Here is a 23,383-nt window from a genome sequence, read left to right on the forward strand (position 1 = left end):
TCCTTATAAGAATAAACGTTACACATTCTTCTCTCCTCTTAGCTAGTAACAAATATCCGGCCCTATAATGACCTAATCCAAAGGGTAATCAAATACAATTACTAAAGCAAGAAATGCATCTTTTCTCTTTTGTTATACGGGTTTAGACAAAGTGGTTCAAATTAAAAGTACCTTTCCGTCCTGAGGGAACTCTAACTTGTCCTCATCTGATTTATTTGAAGACTTGGCTGACTTTTTGTCTTCCTTGCCCGCGTGACGTGCTGAAACAAAGCGCGTATTTCAAAAACGTCAAACCATTATTATAATATTTTGAATAATGAGCAATTTTCAATCGAAGTTTTAGCTGCGAATTTCAAATTACCTTTTCTTTAATCTATAAATTGTTCAACTCGAATTCGTTTCTTGTTTAATAATTAGTAACATTTGCGGAAAAAGCTTCACAATTCAGCCTCTTTGCAATGTCAGTTCTTTGAAGTCTTTCAAGGGATAGAAATCTTCAGAAAAATCAATTAAACCGAATTAAAGGTTCTTGTTAGAGGAAGTTACATCTGAGGTATTTTCTTAAACAGACCTCTTGAACAGAGAGAGAATAAAATCTAGAAAGGTAATTGTGAATATTGACTCAACTGTCATATGATTTATTTATTAATTCATCTGCCGAGAAAATCGGGGGTTTCAGTCCATTAAAAGCAGGCCAGAAGAAGGTATCATGAAAGTGTCAATCACAATCAAGCACCAGGTTAGGAAGAAAACCTTTATTTAAGGATATCTAATTTTTCCTATTTTTACACCCCGTCCATCTACCGTTTTGAAAAGAAAAAAAAAGAAACATCGTATCAGAACGAAACCCGAATTATTTCAACCTCCTTTGAATTAGTTGTCTTCAAGAAGTAAGAAAACAAGACTGCTCGTATCAGGGCGAAGCCCTGAATGTTCCGACGGCCTTTTGATGTTTATGGAGCAGTAATAACATTTAAGAAATTAAATGAAATAAAAAAAATGAAAGTTTGACTATTTTCATGAAAATTTGAAATTTTTCATAAAAATCATCCCCCCACACGCCATATTAAGTACAAAAGGATAGATTTCGCCCCTGTAACAAATCAATTATGGCAAATAAGCTTCTTTCAACCAATTTGGAACGATTTCTAAGACGGATTAACTCTCCGCTCACTATTTGTCGCGCGTTATTTGTCCCAAATTAGCCAAAATGACAATCTTTAAACCCCCGAAACTTTACGAAAAATGATCACAGGTGAAATATCTTTTCAAATTTAAGCTCAGGACAACATTACCTTTCGAATGATAAAAAAAAATCCGTCAAAAATGGCTAGTTAAAAAGTCGAAATTTGTCTGAAGAAAAAAAAACCCACCCCGAGCACAAATATTCCGTTACTTTCGTATCGAAAGTCGGAACAAAAAGGGTGGTCAAAAAATTAATCGGAGCCACAAAAAAAAACAAAGAAAACTTTTGGAGCAAAACATTAACACAGTATGTTTTTCTTCCGCACTTCTAAGCTCACGTAAAAAAAAACGATTCTTGCCTTAATTTGCAATTAAGAAATAAAACTCAATTTTATTGTTCCGAGTTTTGAAAAATGCGGATTGTTTATGCTTGGGTGTTGTTTTGCTCAGTCAAAATTCGGCGACCAAAACAACGGTTTTTTATGAAGTTAATTTTATACCTGATTGAAGATATCGACTCCCTCAGCACGAATTTTTCAAAAAAAAAATTAAAATTTTTTGATGCGTGGTGAATCATCCCAAACTACAAATCATTCCAAATTCAATCGAGCCAAACTAATCGATCCTATTAGATTAGCAATTTATACTCTTTCGAAAGGCAAGCGTATTGCAACGGGTACTAGACTTTTTTACGTTAATAACTTTGTTCACAGGATGACTGAAATTGGTGGTATTGATTGTGGGTGCTTTCGGCCTTAATTCGGTCAGATTAATTTCTCTGTTTTCTTTTTCTTTATTTCATTGATTTGATACGATAATGATTGAACCCGAACAACTAATTTTAAAAAATTTAGGCCAACATCACTGACCCTTTTCAATTAAATTCAAAAAAGTAAGTCTGAAAAATAATTTTGAAACCATTTTTAATTTTAGTAGTTTAACCGGCGTTAGTTAAGTTCTTTTTGTTATTGTACGCATGAACTTTTTGCGTAATTTTTTGTATAGTTAATGTGAATGAAGTTCTTCAGTGTCAATTTTTGATCGTATTTTTATTCGAGTTTTTTCTGGGCACTTTTTGAGCCGGTCAAAAGTTAGTTTGTAGAATGCATTTCTTGCAAAAACTTTTGGGGAAAAAAATTTTTCAAATTAGTTTTCGGTTTTTAATTTTTTATCAAAGAAAATTTTTCTATAGTTCTTTGTTTTCGGCCATTAAAAATATATGCATTTGTGTTTATAATTTTATATCCGAAAAAAAATGGTTCATGGATTTTTTTAGCTTTGCGCGATTTACAAAAGTTGTCAACGCTTGTCTTATGAGCAGTTTAATGCAGTGCAGCCAAGTTACTTGCAGCTGGACTAAACTTTTGCATGTATATTTTTGATTTATTTATTACTGCCTATATTAAAAAAAACTCACGAAATAGAATTTTGAATTCATTTCTCATTTTTAGTTTCAAATTTTTGCATCAAAGCTTCGCCTCTGTGTCAAACGTTCACAAACTTGATGCTTGATATTGTCTAAAACTTATGATTGTCCAACCATAAGACTCTTCGACACCGATTAAGGGGCCGCCGGAACATTCAAGTCTGACTACCTTCTATTTACTATGTCGAGTCTTTTGACACCCTAATTTAAAGTTAACGAGGGGGAAGGAACTTTCAATTCAGGTCTGTTTTTTTTTAAAAAAACTTTTTTTAAAGCAAAAACAGGTACAAAAAATAATCGTTTGACAGTAATGTACAATTTTGCACCGATTGTAATACGGATCGAAGTTATTTCAGTATTTCTTAGTTTTCTTTCACTAAGTTACAAAAACAATTTGGCGCCATTTTTTTGTTGAATATTGCAAATGCTAGTCAATATCAGTGTCATCTTTAGTTTTATATGATAAAAATGTTCAAAAAAAAGAATGAATCCTTAGACAACTTTTCAATTCTTCGAGTCTTTCGAATTCCAAAGTAAAAAAACAACTGCTTTTTCAAAAAGTGGTCGCAAAAACTGAGCAGATAAAGACTAAAATCTAGGGTTGAGCTAAAATTAAGCTCAAGAGTCACAATAAAAGCAAAAATGTGCTTATTCACAAGGTGAAAATTTTTTGAGCTTAAGTCTGTTTTTTTTTTTCAAGTTTTTTCCACACAAAATTAAGTAATACGATTAATCGTTGGACTTTAGACAATGTCGGATGATGAATGATATTCAAGGTCTTTTAGTCGTGATTCAATCGATACTTAATTTTTTGAGAAAAAAACTGGTTTGAAATTTTACTTTTTAGACAAATTTATAGCTAATGCTGATTTAAATGATCCGGCCTAAACGCATAAAACTTGAAAATTATAATGCGTTTTTCTCTAATTGGGTTGACTTAAGACAAAAATGATGAGAACAAAACCTGCTTAAAATTTCAAGAGAATCAATATGGGGCAATTTGTTCGCAAATTTTTTTTTCAAAATAGTGTACTTATTTTCTGCGTGGTGTGATAAAAGGATCTTTATGAAAAACTGGAACTTATATTTGACTGTCATAGTCATATAGACAAAAATTGGCAAAAGTTGATTTCCAAATGGCGCTAAACCAAACTTACTAGCTCCAAAAACTTACTTTAGTCCAAAAACAACTTTACTTGACAAAAAGCAAATTTACACGGCCTAAATTAATCAAAAATAAGCTATTGTAAGCCTGCTCGCTCGCATTATTCGCTCGAATTTAGACTTAAATCGAAAATTTTAAACCTTTTTTCTTCGATACTAGGAAAAAATTTGGGAAATTTAATGTCGTTCGACTCACAACTGAAAGGGCTTTAATATGTTATATAACTCGGCCCATTATCATAATTACTTTTGGTACCTGATTTTGCGTGGAAAAAAAAAGGAAAAATTAAAGCACACCCGATTACAAAATTCCTCCCTATTTTTCAACTGGTCTGAACAATTGGATGGTTTTCAATATCAAACAATCAAGTTAAAACTAACTCAATCAAAAGCAAGCGTAAATTAGTTTGAGAAGAACAAAACAATAACGAAAGTTAGCAAATAAAAGTTTTTTTTCTGCAAAATCCACCTTGGTCAGAAGTCTCATCAAGGTCTGACGGCGAATTCTCGTCAGCATGCGGAGGTGCTTTCACACTTGATAACTTTTGACTGGGACGACGGATCCCTTTGTAGCCGCCTTTAGAAGCGGCACTTTGAATTGACCTGGAGCCTGACAAGCACGGTAAAACTAGATATTAAACAAATTTTAATTGCTGAGAATAACGAATTTCATGATGAAAATGCGAAGCATGTGGTTTACATTGAGATCTTGACAGCTTAGTCAGTCTAAATTATATTAAAGTGAAGTGAGCTGTTTAAATTGAATTAAATGTCACCTTTAGATTACTCTATAGAATAGCACAAAAAAGTTAACATCACTATTTAAAAAAATAGCTTTGACATCAGGTGAATACTTTGAAACTGGAAACCAGATATTTTTCTGTGCACAAAACAAAAGCATATGGGAGATCTTGCCATGCAATCGTGAGATCCATCTAATAATAATGAACAAAAAAATTTAAAAAAAAAAAATTCCGTAAGGCTTTTTTCGGGTGGCGCTTTTTTGCGTGCTATCAACAACTACCGCCGAACACAAAAAGTAATAGAACAAATAATGCACTTTGAAAACAAAGAGAAAGAAAAGTACTTCAAAAGGTGGAATAAGAAAAAAATCAATAAAACGCAAAAAAAATCAATATTGGAACGGAAATTAAACCTGATCAGCTTTACTCTTTATTATGTTTATACGATTATAATGTTACCGTCATCAGAAGTTACTATGTCGGATACAAGTTGTAGCTGGGACTTCGGTAAACCGAGTTTAATTGCTGCCTTGGCTTTTCGCAGTTTTGTACGGGATGACTCAGTTCCTGAGTTTTCCGCCCCTGAAATTTTCTGTATAATGAAAAATCGTACCAATTTCGAAAGTATTTAGCCTGTAATTTCGTGGCCGGTTTGCGTATTCAGAATCAAAATGGACATAAAATTTTCATGGATAGATCAAATATACTTCCCGAACCAAGAAACGATCTACAACTGATATATTTTCATGTTCAGATTTCTTATTCAGTGAGCTATAATATTATAAGTGGTATTCACACATTTCGCCCCTAATAAAATTATTGGCACACTTTGCCCCCACACATTTCGCCCCTCAAATTATCAATTATGAAAGCAGCGTTTAGTTAATTGTATAATACTTTAAGGGCAAAACGTGTGAGGGGCGAAATGTGCCAATAAAAGCGAAATAAGTGTGGGGCAAAACGTGCCACATTCATCGTAAGTACGTCAACTTATTATGCTAATTTAAACTATGGCTTAGTTGAAAGATCTCACCTAAGATCTTAAAAGGGGTTTTCTAATTGTTTATTACCTAATTTGTCACATTTTTCATACCAGATCACAATAAATAGGTGAAAAACTATTTTATCAATCAAGGGCGGTAATAAATTCAACAACTCACCTGAGCTTGATTTCCTTGATTCCGTCTCGTCATCTAAAACAACACAAAAAAGATAAACTAAATTGCTTTTAAAACTCCCATTAAAAATATAGTATGATGGATTTGTAATTTTTAAAAGTTAACAGCGTTCAATTAGCACATATTTACCAGAAGGATAGCTAGTTGCCTTTTTGGAGGTTATTGTTTAATTTTTAGTTTGTAAAGGGGACTGAATTGGATAATGATAGCTAAAAATAAAAAAACAAGTCTCAGAATACTTAGATTGGAAACAGCCGGAAGTTTCCAGTCTGACAACCCTGAAAATGGAAAAAAAATTGCACCCGTTTTTTGACACTGAGGCAAAATTCAAACCAGTTTTCTCGAAATTTTTTTGAATCCCAATAGCGTTTTAATCTGATACCACTTAAACAACTTTAAGATTGCACTGAGGTTGTCAAAATCGGGAGGAAAAACACTGTCTAATACATAGTTCGTTCCATCAATTAGTTTTTTTTAGCAAATCAAAACAAAACTGCTCGAATCAGAGCGAAGACCTGAACATTTGACTGCCTTTTAACGTACATGGAGCAGTAATAACATGAAAAATTTAAATGTAATAAAGTAAAATTAAATTTTTTTGAATGATATAGAAAATACCGTCAAAAGTGGCTAGTTAAAAAATCGAAATTTGTCTGAAGAAAAAAACCACCCGGGCGCAAATATTCCGTTACTGTCATTACGAAAGTCGGAACAGTTACTTTCAGTTATTGTAAAAATTGTTTAAATCCGTAAAATTTGTGCTGCTGAAACAAAGCCGACAAACGATAAGAGCATAAACGACTAAGTTGGGCTTCTGTTCGGAATATAGCCACACCCTGTTGTCGTCCCAAGCATGTGCCTTATCTCTATGCTTAGAGGGGGAAAGTAGTAGCAGGAATTGATATGCTAATTATGTTGGCGGATGAAATCTGTAAGCAACCATATACCCGATTTCAATACACTAGCTTTCGCAAGTGTAAGCAAAGATTTCACACTTTGACTTTTTTCAGTGACCGCAAAAAATATAGACCTAGGCAACAGTAAAATTATCTTCTGTTAATTTCTCGCGAACTGACAAACTGGTCCAAACATTCACATCCAAATTCTAAATACTAGTATATGAAAAATATTTTAAAAACTTTTTCATTACTTGAATTATCTAATGGAAAGATGAGCGCCGATATTGACGAAAGATGGGCGCCGAAACTACACAAAGAGGAACTTTCTGAGCTGCAGAAACAAATCAGATTAACAATTAAATTCTCAGATTTGATCACTGACTGTGCATTTGAAACGCCTACTTTGAAGTCTGTTTAAAATACAACATTTTAATCAAAACTATTGAACATGCGTATTAACGCACTTTAAAAGGATTATCCATTTCAAGTACAATTAGAACGAAAAAAACTTTTCGACAAAAATTTTTTCGGGATACAAACAATAGCTAAAGAGTAACTTTTTTCAGGAAAAAAATCCATTTTTGTCTTCATTTTCTAAGGATTTGTTTTTCGCCAGATCCAATAAGCTTCATTGACACATTTAACAACTTTGTAAGCTTTTTGCTATCTTAAATTGACTTGCTTGGCGCCATTGGGTTAATGCCACATAGTCTAAACAGCTTCAGAAAAGTAACATTAGTCAAACATTTGAACTTTGAGGATAATCGATTTTTCCCATTTGATCTGAATTAAAGCAGAGACAGACAAAAAAATGATTCCTAGTAATTTCAAAGCACAACTCGGAACTAATTTGAGGGAAAAATTTGAGGGCAGAATATATGCTAAAAAAAGTCAAGCGTTGGCGTTTGTTGATTGCCGTGTGTAATTTTTTCACCATTTTTGAGGGGCAGATTAATTTGCGCTTTAGAAAAAAGGGCCATGCAAATTGAATGCATTAAAAAATACAGCTAACAAATAGACAATTAGTTTTCAATCGCTAGAGTATTTCAACAGTCCCTGCCCAACCCTTAATGAGTTGGTAGGAAAAACAGCAGTTTGAAATTTTGGTCACAAATGGAAAATTGCTTCTTGTATTTTACTATTAGCGAAGAGTCCTGATGAGTTTTCCATTTATTTTTACCATCTACAAAGACATCTACATGGTAAAAGTAGCTTTCGTTTTTGATTTAACTTAGAATGAACTTAATTGTAGCTAGAGATAATTAAAACGCATTCATTACGTGTAAAATACTCGGCATAGGGCTGTACTTGTTCATATGACCTCACAGATAACCAATCATTAGCCTTTGAACTGCCCAAAACTGATTTTCAGTTTTTTTCTTCATTCTTTTCAAAAATTAAATTTTAACCAATTCTGACTGGCTAATTTAAGTTTCTTTCATTCTTCCCCCTTCCTTTGTCTTCAATAATAGCCTAGAAAAGTACAATCCATGACATCTCCTTATAATTTTTTAATGCATCAGTGATTTTAAGGGTATAAGGGTTAATAAATTGTCCAGATTGAGCGCTTCGTTTCCATAAACCATGTTTCTTTTTCCGCAAAATTCTCAACAATTTTTAATAAAGAATAAAAATTAAATTAAATTCTGAAGAACCCCAAAAAGGATAATAATTTGCAAAAAAATTGTTCAAATTACAACTAATTTAAAACAATCGAGTTTGAGAGCATTCAAATTTAGACCAATTGGAATAAAAACCATTTGATCGCCTCCTTTAAATCTCAACAATATTTAATTGTTAAATTTCTGTACGACAAGCGTAATTAAGACGCCTGTAAAAATGCGTTTTGCTGAAATTTGAAAGCAGCTTGAAATCAATTTTATTTCTACTTTTAGTTTTGCAGTTCAACGAAACCATTCAATGGATTAAATTTGAAGATGGAACAAATCTATATTTGCGCTGGATCCCAATCCTAACTTCGATTGAGAGCAAATCTAATCAAACAAAGCGCTTAGAAGAGTCGGACCCTAGACCTAGGCTGTGACTTGTATGCTTCTAACCTATGCGCCAATATTAATATGGACTCTCAAGGAGTTCCCATGGCCGACAACACCTTAGTGCTGGGACTGGCAGCGACTGAGATCAACTATGAGCAGCAAGAAGTCGAAGAGACGGCAAAGGGAGCCTCAGTAACATATCCGATTATATTTCTCATGGGTATTTTAGCAAACTCTTCCGTTCTTATTACCATTATTTTTGGTCACAAATTGACCCGAACTATAGTTCTCATTGCTAACATGTCTACAGCCGACCTTTTGTTATTATTTACAGGCTGCTATCTCAGATATTACGACCGATTTGTTTCAATAGCAAACACTCCTTTTTGTAAAATTTTCAATGCCGCCGATATAATGTTCCTACAAATTTCAAGTCTCACAATTCTAGCAATGTCCTACGAGCGACTAGTTAAGGTCACCGATCGAGGCCATTTGACCCGAGAGAGCAAAGCCAAGCCTCAAATTGTAATCTGTGGGCTTATTTGGCTGTTTGCTTTCGTCATATCTCTGCCCGCTGCTTTTTACGCCGAGCTCCATAGTAACGTAATCGCATGTGTTTCAACATACTCAGAGTCGGTCGGAATCCGATACAACTCGGTACTATTTGCCACAACTTACTGCATTCCAGGTAAGCTTTGTTATTAAAACAAAAAATTTAAACACAAAACAAGCTACAAAATTATTAAAATTATAAACTTGATTTTGTCCAAAAAGCAGACATTTCGAGACCAGTTCTGTTTATTTCTTAAAACGTGTTTATTTTTTAAAATACTAAATTACCGCTTGGCCTTCTAATTTACTGCTTTGGAATTTCTAGGAATCCTGATCGGAGTAATCTATACAGTGATCATCTTCAAAACCAAATCGGTACTTTCGCTTGTATCCAGCAACACAATCCACCAGAGTCGAATCTTCCGAATGCTTGCGGCTTTAGTAGCTCTTTTCTGGCTATTTCACTTTCCTTTCTGGCTCTGCCTCTTCCGAGCTATTTTCAGCCCTCTAAACTACCACTGCTCTGAGTTTTGGATGGAGAGTGCGATTGTGTTCACGTATGCGAATGCGGCTGTCAACCCATTTCTATATGCTATCATCACAACTAGCAACTGTACAGTTTCCAGTTTGTCTTGTGATTTCGCGCCAGAAGAGGATGTATGTATTCATTTATCTTGTTAATGTCTCCGATACGTCTATCCGTTTATCTATGTTTATCTACGTCTATCTATGTTTCAACAGAGATTTTTTTCCACTTTTTCAGTTTCATGAAATTTGGAGCATTGATTTTAGATGTTTTGTTTCACAAATTTTTGGCTGCTTTTACAGCATCCGTGGAATAAAGTACAAAATATGAAAATTAAGTTTAATCTGTTTGTCACAGCCAACAGGCAGTTTTTCAAGTGACAATAAGTTCAAGGAGACCAAAAATAACTTGCTTTCAAATAAAATTTCAACTTTTGAATTTCAAAGAAAAAAACAATCACTATCATCTTCAAAAATCTCTTTTTATTTATCTTTAGAAATGTCTTTTTCATAAAACTAACTCAAATTCAGACAACTGTATCAATACGTAACTTCAAAAGTCAAACCGTGAAATATTAAATTCAAGCGTGAACAACAGTTAAAATTTTGTTCTGAAAAAAAAATAAAATACCACACGACCTGAATGAGTCTTCATTTTGTTTATTTGACACTTAACAAGCACAGACATACATGTAGGTATCTTGCGACCGAGAAGATGACGAAAATGAGAGCGGAGAAGGAGAGGATCGAAGCGGACAAAGTGGTCAAGTACCCACCCGACAACATAACAACCACCATCACAACCCCCACAATCAGGGTTAGTATTAAATTTTTGTGTAAACATCAAACAAAATTCATAAAATTGTTTAGATAGGGCACGATTTAATTTGGGATGATACGTAGGGCACTTTCAGCATTTAGTAATAAAAGGAGCAGTTGAGATAGACTCGTACCAGGTGAATGGATTAGTGTGAGCACTCGGCGGAGCCGACGTTGATCTATCCACAAGTGAGCAAATTTTTTGGTCTGAATAGAAAAACTACCACTAGCATATCTATTTTTGCTTTTTTAAAGTCAGTTTTTAAAGTCATGAACAAAGTGAAAATTTGTTGCTTTCAAAATCACGACTTAAAAAGTTCGTTTAAGTAAGAGTATAAAATCGCTTATAAAATCTTAGAAGAGTAAAAGCTGACTGATTTTTTTAAAAGAACTCTTTGATAGTTATTGTATCAAATTGCAGAAGTGGATATGATATAACTTACAAACCCTAAATGTAAAATCTCAATTTAGTTTTAAGAAACCATCCGGTTGAATTGGTTAATCGATTGGTCATGATAAACTAGCTAGAACACAAAATATAAAAGGGCAAAACATCGCATGACTTTTTTAAGCGGTTTAATGGTACAATATTGCCCCTAAATGACATACAGTAGAACTTTCGCCTAGCCAAGTAATAATTTTGAAAAGAATTTTGTGAATATGCACTGTAGACAAAAGCACAAATTAAATTGGCCTGCAACATTTTTATACTTTTAATAGCATAAATTAATGTTTTCAGTAATTTTTAAAAGTAAACTGCTAACTGATTCAACTTGGGTTATACTCAAAGTTGTTTGTCAAAAAATCATCTCCCCTAAACCATGGGAGGGGCAGGGGGTTAACAAAAGTAAAATTTCCAAAGACTGAACAAAAAACAAACTTTTTTTATATGGTGGTAATTTATTGTATATATAGATTCCAATATTGTTACCATTGCTGTAGATTTGTTGATGTCATTTAAAAATTCTGTCAAATACGATTTCATTCAACGCTTAATAAAGGTCGAATAAAGGTGATATGTTTCAGGAGGAGTTCAGGGCCAAATGAAGACAGAAGAAATAGTTCTAAATGATTACACAGGCAATGGCCAAACATCAGGGGCGATGAACGGCAGCCAATTAAAACTGATGATCGGAGAAGCATGCGTGACCAAATTCGATGTCTAATTTTTATAAATAAGTTTGAGAAGAATGAATGCAAGAGCTTCAATGATTAGATGCCGCGCAAGTTCATTTAAGTGTTCCGACCACATCCATTTAAGCTTTTTCATATTTTTGTTTCGAATTTTTTAAGATGTTTTGGTTTATTGGTATTCGTTCACTTTAAGACCGTAAGATTGTGTATTCGATCCCCTGCCATGGCAGTGATAGTGTAAGGACGAGCTCTCACTCAACCTCTAGCTTCAGGTCTACCACAGCCTGACCGCTTTCGGCTGCAATAGTGGTACCACGAGAAAAGTCTAGACGCAAAAAAAAACAACCTTGAGTTGCAAAAAAAGAGCTTCGCTCAACAAGATAGCTCAGTCTGGAATGTGGGGAATTAGGATGAACGGACTATACTCAGACAGGCTGGATAGCCTTTCATAGATCGTCTGCGCATCACAGAAACAAAATTTATCATTATTATTTTCGAGGGTAGGGGTGTACAATTCGTCTTCCCGATAAAATAGCAAAAAGCTGACATAATGGTTCAATGTTTATAATTTAGGCGCTTCACATAAATACCTATAGAAAAGAAAGATTCGATTGCGTCGACTTCATGCTCTAACTTACATGCTCGAAATACAACTAAACAGACTTCAAATGATATCTCTCGGCACTAAGGACTTCGCTTTGTTGTACATATTACCTGACTTTGCTTAAGAAAAACATCCGAATCTAAAATTCCTTCCCTTCTTATTTTCGGTGGTCGGAACAAAAAACGCGATAAGAACAATATATGGCCTTTTACTTGAGATGAATCATTACACCGGCATCTGTAACCTATCATGTAAATATCAAGCAAATGCTGTCTATATTTTGCAGGGCGTTTAGAGCACAATCACTTTTTGACTTCAAAATATAAGATAAATCTTCAAGTTCAAGAGTCAGATATCAAAAGCAAGATGTTTCATGTTAAATGCCAAATATTGTTAAGAATGATGTTGAAGAATATATAATACGTGTAAACCTACATGAACGTATTGAAGAAAGCCCCAAACTCTCAAGAGATCAGTAGTAAAAATAATTTCAAATTTGATTTCTGATTTGAAATGGGAATTGCATCTTTACATTTTAATCAAATGGTTAAATTTGTTAAGTATATGGTGCTTTGCAATTTGAAACAAAACTTCTCTCAGAACAACTCTGAAAATACATTTACCTATTTTCTTAATTAATTTCTTTTTGAGTCAGACTGCAGCAAAGCACAATTCAACTCAAGGAACAGAATAAAACACAGATCGAACCAGGTCAAACTATTTGCTCTAAAATATAGCTTAGTCTTGAATAAGGGAAACAAGACTGCTCGTATCAGGGCAAAACCTTGTATGTTCCGACTGGACTTTAACTGGTCTTGAATAGATTTTGGTAAATGAAATAAAAACCTTACGAATTTAAAGCTGATACTATCAAATTTTAAGAATTAACAGCTATTCGAGTTTGCAATTCATAAGACCATTTCAATTCAATTGGAACAATTCTGTAGTGTGGGATAAATCGTCACCAGTAAAGATTTCGCGTTACACTTTCAGCAACAAAATATAGAACGAGCAGTTTAGGTGACTTGTGTCAGGTTGATAGAGCGTTGTGGACACCCGGCGTGGCCCTTGAAAGTCAAGAGACAGATCCCCGAAAAGCAATTTTTTAAAGAAAATTTACATTCAGACCAGTTTGGTCTTAAAAAGATTTTGTTTCAACTTTTGAAGAAAGTAAAAAAGATATAGACTAGGGGTTAATTTTTTAATTGAGACCAAATTTCAAAAAACAACGAGAAAAGGGTATAACAAAAATTCTCGTTTTATAATTTGATGCGTAAGGCGCTTTTTATTCACGCGTGGAGTTGTTATTCGGCTTAAATTATTAACAGATATCGTTACTAGTATGAGTATGATATAAGAGGACCGGAATAGTAGCATAAGTGTTGATTTAAAACCTTTATTAAAAAAATGTAGCTTGAAAACACAAGTTTTCTTTTCACTAATTGACTATTTTTTTCAGTGTACACTTAGCCAAATTTGTAATGAAACGAAAGTGATTTTGTAAAATTCCCTATCGTTTCGGATAGTTTTCGAAAATATTGTCCCAAATTTTGAAAAAAAGTAACGAATATATAGGCTCGGGGAAAATTTTACATTCAGACCAATTTTCAAAAAAAAATTGAGAAATGAGTGTAACAAAATTTCCCGTTTTATGCTTTGATACTGAAAAGGTAAGGAGCTATAGTCACTCGTGAAGAATTATCCAGCAGCACAAAGTCAATCCAAATTGAATTGAGGCAATCTTATTGTTTCAATTAATTCCATGCACGACTCATATTTAAGAACTTGAAATGCTAATTTAAACAAACGCTAACTCATCATGCTAATATTATCAGCCTAAAACTCAGGGACCAACTTTTTATCAGAACAATCTTTTACCAAAAAAAGTTAAAACATAGACTTTTTACCAGACTTGCCGAACAAATTTGATTAATGGATGTATTGACGCCGTTTAGTCTGGTTAAAGACAATTATTTCACGATTTTTACCGAAAGTATGTTTGATTTCACAGCTGTTTTTTGAATTTCTACTAATTTCGACTAATGTTCTATTGGGTCATGCAAACACTTAGACCACAACAACTCGTGGTTTGTCAACATTACATAAACCAAAAAATATTCGACGCCATTTAATTTGCCCTGGATTTGCTGGACTTGCTGGATTTGCCCGACAAAAACCGCCTTGCTGTTTCGACTTTCAAAAAAAGCCAGGAATAAATAAGCTGGTAGTGGTTTTTTCTCTTTGTTCAAAGAAATTTTCTCTAGAGGACCGATCCCTTGACCTTCGCGCTCACCACTAAACTAACCGCGGCTAGGTCTTTGACCAGACCAACCGCTTACTAGACCGATCTTTTACCAAACCACAACGCAATAATTCAGTTAAGATCAGTAAAAAAAAATAGTAGACAATTTGAAAAGAAGCGGTTAGAAAGTTATGTATTGAGTCTGGTTAAAAGACCATTTTTTACTTTTCTGCTAAGATACCGTTCTGTTAAAACGTTGGTCCCCGTACTATCCTGAGTTTACGATCGATGTGAAACGAGTATAATTGAAAAGTTGAAAATTGCTAGTTTGGTCAGTTTGACATAATTAACTCGAGAAAATCATGCCTCCATATAACACTAGTAAAAGACGAATAAACGCGTTTCAAATTGAATTGAGGCCAGCATTTCTGTACTTTTAAAACAATAAGAGATGCTTATAACACCCTTTGCATCTTACATAGCATGCGAGGGAGATGAAATGAACAAAATTTTTAAAAAAAAAAAGTTTCCTATTAGATTATTTCGGCAATCACTCAACCAAAACACTTTTTAATTGACCTTAACTTGCAGTCTTAATATTCAGGGCGTTTTCTTTTCGTTCGGTACGGGCAAACAAACAAAAAAAATAACTGCTGTTGATACAATTTTGAAATCTGTCAGAGCCGACCTGAATATTTCTTCAGTGACCAGCATGTTTCCAACAACAATCAACGTTAGCGACAGACATGTCTGTATCAAGTGTACGACGACCCCCACCAAGTTCAACGACCCCCACCAAGTTTTTTCAAGTTTTTGACTTAAATTCAAGTTTTTGGCTGATGAAACTTTAACCAAATTCGTTTATTTTAAACAACGCAAGCCGTGCTTTGAATCAAGTAATATCGCTTCAGATAGATTTTAATGCAAGTTTAAACCAAAGATGATGCCTTTCAAATATTATATCGGTATTAAAAGTTACTATTTTTGATGTGTGAACTAACCAAATTTTTATTGCTTACCAAAAATTGTACTAAATAATTCATTGTCTGGAAATTGCTCTTTGATAATCCAAATATCACCGGGATCAGCGATAATTTATACTTAAAAAAACCGATTCGATCATGAGCATGAAAGAAAGTGACTGCTACTGATAAAAACGACACAGCAGCACAAATATTGACATCCTAGAAAGATTTATGCAAAATATGCAATTCATAGTAGTTTTCAGCTAATTATTCAATTTATGTATAACCTTCTGTAAAACTCATTCCGTAAAATCAGTTCAATCCAAGTCGCAAGGAAATGAGCTTTTATCTGAAACCTACATCACTTAGAGCTTCTTAAAAGCGATTAAAGGGCGGAAGTTATCTCCATGAATCAGTGGAAAGGCAGTTGTGAAAGAAAATTGGATTTTTTGAAGGCAGCTGATCTCTGCGTGCTCATTTATTTATAATCTAACATTAAACAAGTTCAACTACAAAATCACCATCTTTCTATCCTAATTGTAATAATAAAAAAGTATTTGAAAAAATTATTTGGAAATCGAAGAAAGAAACTGTTTTACGTCAAAAGGCAGGAATCAAACAAGCTGAAAATCATAATAGTCTGAGAAGAAGAAGCTTCTATCATCCACGTATAATGGCGGCAGAAAATTCTCTCTAATAAACTAAAAACATCAATACAAAAATGTGAATAGAAGCTCTAAATGATAATAACGGCTTGATTGTCTCCTTTTCTTTTAATAGGAGTATTGAACATAGCGAAGACTCCTATTTAGGTCTAGGTGATTTTTTTTTCATGAAAATTCCGATAATTTGTTCACGCTCAATTTAGATTTTTTTGCCGTTTTACTTTTGATACATTTTTAAATTCAGTTCATTTCCATTGCACAAAGAAAAGTAAACTCCACTATCGAACAGCAAATGTGTAATGGTCAGATATCCAGCAGAAATAAAAATTTAAATCATTGATCGAATTTACTCAAGTTGGGTTGATTTTATCAACAAAGCACCAACCAGGAATTTTTTTGAAATTCAAAGAGCTTGAAGGCATATAATTTTTCTTTAAATTTCAAAAGTTGAAGCTTTTTCCACAAACCAGTCAGTTCTTGTTTAATTGAAAACTGTAACTTAACAGTCAGTGATACGAGATCAGTACTTCTTTTTTTCTCGCGTTTCTGATCGTAAACCTATATGTTTAAAATGCTACTAATTTATAATTGAACAACTGTTATTTCACAAAACACTAACTTGTCTAACTCTAGGAATGCCCACTCGCACTGACCGTGTCTGCACGAAACAGTCAGTCCCATACAAAACAGTCCGGAAACGTATGAAAATGAACAAAATAACAGTCCGATACAAAACAGTCCGAAAAACAGTCCCAAGTAATAATTGTTTTAACAAGCCGGTAGGCCGAGAAATGTTCTTTGTTCAACAAACATAAACAACAAAATAGTGACCGCCGCAGTCGCGCCAACGTGTTGCGAGCGTGCCGACAGATGGTAGGATTTAATACGAAATTTAGAGCTGATTATTGCCGCGAAGCGGCGACGCGCGCATAGCGCGCCCACCGGTGACCTTAAACCGGACTGTTTTTTTCCTTCATTACATGATTTTTTGAACTATTTTGTATTGGACTGTTTTGTATGGGACTGTTTTGTATATGCACCACACTGACACAAATAGAATTGGATCTATTTAAGCCAAGTGTAATTTGATCATAACTTGAAACAAATCGAGTAACCACGCACATATTAGCAACTGAAATTAATTTTGAATCGATTCATTCAGGAAACTTTGTATCAATTTATTTGTCTAAAAATCATTTTAAATTGATTTGAATGAATTTTGGTAGCTAGTTTCTTTTATTGGAACCTCACAGAAATTGATTTATATCAATTTGTTAAGAAAGGTTGTGAGAAGATTATTTTTTTTGTAGCCTCAAGGAGTTTTCAAAGTTTATTTTTGCTTCAAACTGGAGCAAAAAATTGTACTCAAAAAAATCTCCGTAAAATGATCTGAAGTCATTTCAGGAAGCACTGCTCAGTGCAAACTAACAGCTTCTGAAATCCCTGCACGATTCTCCAACCTAAGCGTTCTCGTGGTGATAACAAGTAATGTTACGTGAAATGTCTTTAAATGCTATTCTTAAAATCAATATCTGTTGCGCAATTTCGTGGGGGTAATTAAATAAGCCGATAAACACAATTAATTTGGAGGAATAAACATGCTGCATAAAATTCGCAAATTAGTTGATCTTAGTTTCTTTTGAGATCAAGTATCAGCAACAAAATTAACTAAAAGCATAAATTAAATTTTTTTATTATATTTTGTATAAAATAAGAAAAAAAATGGATTAAACTCAGTTTGAATCAATTTAAAATTCGTCAAAAAACTATATAGACACAAAGAAAAGATAAATCGGATCGATTAAGAATCAACTGATATTGATTTTTGCTCGTTTTGAAATGAGATCAATTTCAATCGATTTAAAAATGATCCAAATCTATTTTATTTCATCTGAAAGTTTTTGATACTAAAATCGATCTTCGTCAATTTTTATCAGTGCACACAGAAAAAAAAATTGACAACGTAATTATTACTTTTATTTTTTGTTAGATGGACAACCAAGAAAGCGATGTTTACTTGTTGATGCCATCACGCACAAAAAATGTTTCGGTTTTTTGAAATGAACAGCTTAGGATCAGAAATTACTTCCTCGTTTACTTACTGGTCATAAGATGAAGTGTCATAGAAATAGACCTTTTCTCGACACAGCAAAACTTGTTTGCAATATCTATTCGAAGAAGAAATCACAATTGAAAGATTTTGTACAAGCTTATAACCCATATCCACCAAGAAAATCTACTGGTCGGCCAAAAAAGTTGCGATACAAAAAACTCCAGTCAAAATATCGGTTTTCGCGGAGAATTATTGTAGAAAACAGATAAAATGATCAAAAACGTCTCAATTTGTCTTCAAAACTTTCACACAGAGATGGAGCGGAGCTCCGCGTCATTTGCGACACAATGCAAGGCAGTATTGCAAGCTAAATTAGTCGAATGTTGCTAAATTTCAGGAAAACTCCCGTTGAGCCGACAAATAAAACTGTTGTCATAGAAAAAAACTTTGAGCTGTAAAGTTCTGAAATTCAAAACTTTTAAAAATCCTTTACTGAGTTTCCGCGCGGAGCGATTAGAGGCATTAAAATTAAGTCGCCCTTAAACTGACGCACTATTAGGTCACTAATGCGGTAAAGCACAATCATATTACTAATGCTATAAGAGTAACATAAAACAACACCCATAGGCCGAATAAAGCTTGCAAGGGGAAAAAAGGGCAGCGAAAATTAGTACACGAAAAAAAAATCCGCGATGTGGAAAAAACGGAAAAAAATTAACCAGACACACGATAGGCCGACAACTTATTTTCAGAAAGTACGTTTTCAGAGTTTGCAAAAAACAGGTCCTATTCAAACGTGGACTTTGGTCTTCCCAGGTGTAGTTGTTTTACTAGGTCGAATAACTTGAAATTATTATAAATCAAGTTAACAAAATATTCAAGTGATTTAATTAAAGTCGTTAATGTGGAAAAAAATCAATATTCCATTTTGATAATGCTTTTCAATCATAAACTAATTCCGCTGACTGAGAAAACTGAAAACAAAATTCAGTTTTGAAACTAGAACTCTTTTTCTTACCAAATGAATGTGAATTGAACCAAAAATGAAACCAAAAGCCGAATCACAAAAAAACAGCCTGAGAAAATCTTAAAATATTGTCCTACAAACTAGCAAAAAAATTCACAAAGTCAGTGTTTTCAGAATAGCTGTTTAAATTAGACTTGGAGTCTAAAATATTGTTGATTACAAAGTGTAAATCAACAATGATGATGCTTTAGAGTGTTTTTCCATTAGCTTCTAATTATTTATCTTAAAAACATCCACTTGACGATGAATCCATTTATTTTGGCTTTAAATAGCGGATATGGTTTGATAAGTTCACAATAAAATGAACTAGCTAGCTGTTGAGGTCATTCTATTAAAAGCTAATCATCGACAGTTCGTTTTGACTGGAGCGAAATATTTCATACAATATCAGAACAAACTTGGTATTCATAGACTTTATGGGATGCAACAAAAGAACAAGTGAACTATATCAAGTCAGAAGTTCACTATCGATTCATTAAGCAAGAGATTGCTCATTTTGTACCGATCAGTATATTTGAAACAGTAGAGCGAGCATCCACTCAAACTTGTAATCACAGTTATCGCAAGACGCCGTGCTAGCGGCACGTAATGTTCGCAAAACTATGAGTTGCGTAGCAATTTCACATTTAAAAATACTTAAAAAACAATTGGAAAAATTTAAATTATTTGTTGCAAAAAAATCATATTTTCATATAATTTCCAGTTGGTTTCGTTTTTGCTCCAAATTTCGAAGAAAAAGAAGACAACCAATTACACAGAGGCAAAGCAGAACTTCACTACACATGCGATACAACTAAAACATTGCATTGCAAAATGTCGATTAGAAAAAAAGAAGGAAGTTCATTAACAACATTTCCATATTTTTGTCACGAAAAACGTTCATAAACAACCTTAGCAAACATTGAGAATCAATGACCAACGGCAAATAAGGAAAAAAAACCATGCAGTCTTTCTTTAACCCAAAAACGGAACTGTAGTATAAAAACAAGCTATTACATCTTTAAAAATCAAAATTTTTACAACCCATCGCAATTGAAACAGGCAACCGCATTTAAAATTGCTCGCCCGTGAAAATAGGCATCATTGAATGACTAAGCTGATACAATATAAGCCACCTGCCTAATAGAAAAAAAATATTCAAAATCTGAAATGGCAAATTCGCAAACATCAAACATTTTTCAATTGTAGTCACAACTGTTTGAATAAAAAAAAAGTTTTGGGAAGAAACAGCTCGAAAAGCATACCAAATAACATTATAAAATAGAAATGAAAAAAAAATAATAATAAATGGCCGACACATATTAAGACAAAAACCAAAAGTCACCAAAACATAAACATTTGTTCAATAAAAAAAACTATTTCAAAAACCAACTTCTTCCTCAAATGACCTAAGAAGTAGTTTTGACCTAAGAAGAGTTTTCAAGAAAATGAGCATACTTGAGCAGCAATAGCAAAAACTAAGCAGCAAAATTATTCAGAAAATTTGTTTACCAGGAAAAAAAGTCTTGTTTCCGATTACAAATAATTTGCTCTCGCAACTCAAATAAGTTCATTACGCCAGAATTATTAATGCGTGGCGTATTACCCCGAACTCATAAACTTTCTAAATTAAATTGATGCAAACTTTTGATTATATCAAATTTAAATAAAATTAAGCACTCCATGTGATATTATCAATCTTCAGGGATTGCATTTATGTAATTATCTCTTAGACGGCTTTGAAATGAGACCACACTTAGTCACAGCAAACTTTCTTTGAGGCGATTAAAATGCGTTGTAAAAAACATCCTGAGCAACAGTTCTTGACTTTCTGAACAAACCAATGACCTTAATTTTGTGGTACGATAAAATTTTTACTTGCACAGTATTAAATCACAAAACAATAAGGCTGCCCTTTAATTAACGCCAGCTAACTGATCTAATTATTGCGTTATTCACTTTGTAGCTGGCAACTGCGTCTGTGATGGGGTAATAAAAAAAACGAAAATTTTATTTTCTTAAAATATATTTTTTCTATCAGTTTTAAATACAGTTTTTTTTCTATCAAAAACTAACTCAAACACGTTAATCGGCATTTGAACCCTCAGGTTTTCGCCATCAAACGAAAATCTTTGCTTATAAAAAAATAAACCGGGCACAATCAGAAGTATTGTTGTAATTTTTCCCCGAAAATTGTATCAAGAAGGTGAAATTCATGATACATTTGTTTTGCGTAATAAATTTTATTGAAAGTGTTCTTATTCATCAATGCCCAAGACGATTTTTTGTTGCATTTTTCTTCCGTTGTCACCAACTCCCCAGCCCAAAAGTTCATGCTAATACATTAATGCTTGCGACACATGTTACCATTAAACACAAGAATTAGACTTTTTAGATCTTAGTTTTTTGTTATTTATCTTTTAATTCAGCATTTTTATTTTAAAATACCCTTGTCTCGATTTAACAGACTAAAAGGACAAGTTAGCTGGGGATGAAAGTGTGCTATCTAGCAGAAAAAATTATCAAGCACAAATTCTATTTCTTAAGTCCAAAGTTTTACCAGCCGAATTATTCATTACCCAGCAAAGCCTGACTAGAAGGTGCGATGTGGCAAAATTAATCAGATAAATTAAATTTGTAGGGAGTGTATGTATATCAGAGTTCGTTGCATTCTGATCGTTGCATATATCAAACAAACGCACAAAACAAATAAAACAACACAGATTCCTTAAGAAAGGGTGAAAAACATCTGTAGCGAACGATAGTTCTAACAAATGGAACAATTTAAACGTGTTGCTGAGAAACGCCAAATAGAAACAAAAAATTAATCTGATCTAAAAAGTTTTTGTTAGACATACGCGAAAAATCCTATAGATAGATCCATTGGCTCTTTTCGAAATTAATTTTATAACCCAAAGTTATAAATGCATATTTACATGCCGGTGTAACTTACATGCCAAATGGTTATTTCGAATTTATATTTTTGAGAAAAAACTATGTTTTATTGAAAGAAAAAACGAATCACTTTGCAATGATAGGTACGGCACGAGTACCTATTCATATGTGTACCACGTGTTCATATGTGTACCATAGCAAATGCGTCCAGATTTGGCAATGAAACCATGATGTTTCACTTCACAATGAGGTAAACAGTGATCGAAGAGGGGGTTTTGCAAAGGAGTAGGATATCATAATGGGTCTTTCTTATGACTGCCTCGCATCGAGCAACATAAACCTATTTTGGTACTTCAAACTGAAAATTTTATCCGCATTCTCTTTTAACATCCTTTCCTTTCATACTTTGAGGACAGAAAACACAAAAAACTAGCTGTTAATGGACAAAAGGGTAAAAATAGAAACTGTGGGTAAAAATACACTCTCTAATTGGCTGTATCAAATTTAAGGCGAGAGTTCACAAAGAATCTCTTGCGCGATTTCGAATGAGGAACCAGCAAACGCGTATGAATGAAATGCTATTAGGTTATTAGTCTTTTCTTACTTCGCTGGAGTAAAATTAAAATTTAAGATCATTTATCCACGGGGGAAAGGACCAACATACGAGCTGTACAGCTCATTACGGCGAACCGCTGTTGTGCCCCTGTTTAAGAACTGCATGCAATTTTTTTTTTTTTTTTTATTTTTTTTTTTTTTTCTGGGCTGGGTAGTGTTGCTTCACCCTCAAGCAACGAGAACGGATCATGGTGGGCCTCGAACATCCGACCTTTCGATTGAGAGGCGGAGACGTAACCACTTCACCACCGCTCCCCTATTTTGAAATGAAAGCGTACCGATAGCCTGAATATGAGAAGAATTTTCCTTTTGCTTGAAAAGTTTTTGGGCTTTAATCGTTTCGACTTTTGATCCCTCGGCTTACATGCCTCATAAGCAAAACTGTACTTTTATGCGTTTTACTGCTTCGGATGACGTAACAATATGAACCTGATAAATGCACAGTTAATCAGAGCCATTTATTGAATTTAAAATAACCATTTATTCTGTACAATTTGAAAAATGTTCAAGGCAAAAATGAAGAGAACTCAGTCTGCTAAACTTAAGTCTGAATAGCCAAAAAATAGACGTTTTTTCAGAAAAACTACTCTCATGATGAAAATAAAGTGCCAACTGACATAATAAATCGCCACTTTCGCGTTGGCCATTACAGATAATTGGATTTGAAGCGCACCTTAGCCATTTGCGAAGCCTTGAATCATAACAAAAAAAATATG

General features: G+C 33.6%; 2 protein-coding genes across 2 annotated transcripts in view; one reads left to right on the forward strand and one right to left on the reverse strand.

Annotated features, from left to right (window-relative positions):
- The window catches only part of LOC134851192 (hydrocephalus-inducing protein-like), a gene marked incomplete in the record, with an annotated part of 215,673 nt that overhangs the window by 98,525 nt on the left and 93,765 nt on the right, over positions 1-23,383 (reverse strand). The window contains 3 exon segments of the mRNA XM_063867161.1: positions 172-260; positions 4,245-4,385; positions 5,679-5,711. Coding sequence (XP_063723231.1) covers positions 172-260; positions 4,245-4,385; positions 5,679-5,711 — 263 coding nt within the window.
- On the forward strand, positions 8,636-12,036 carry LOC134851193 (urotensin-2 receptor-like). The gene is made up of 4 exons (XM_063867163.1): positions 8,636-9,280; positions 9,470-9,801; positions 10,366-10,486; positions 11,515-12,036. The coding sequence occupies exons 1-4, from the start codon at positions 8,674-8,676 to the stop codon at positions 11,652-11,654; spliced, it is 1,200 nt and encodes a 399-aa protein (XP_063723233.1). The 5' UTR covers positions 8,636-8,673; the 3' UTR covers positions 11,655-12,036.

This window comes from Symsagittifera roscoffensis, chromosome 7 (assembly GCF_963678635.1).
Source record: "Symsagittifera roscoffensis chromosome 7, txSymRosc1.1, whole genome shotgun sequence".
Taxonomy (NCBI): Eukaryota; Metazoa; Xenacoelomorpha; order Acoela; family Convolutidae; genus Symsagittifera; species Symsagittifera roscoffensis.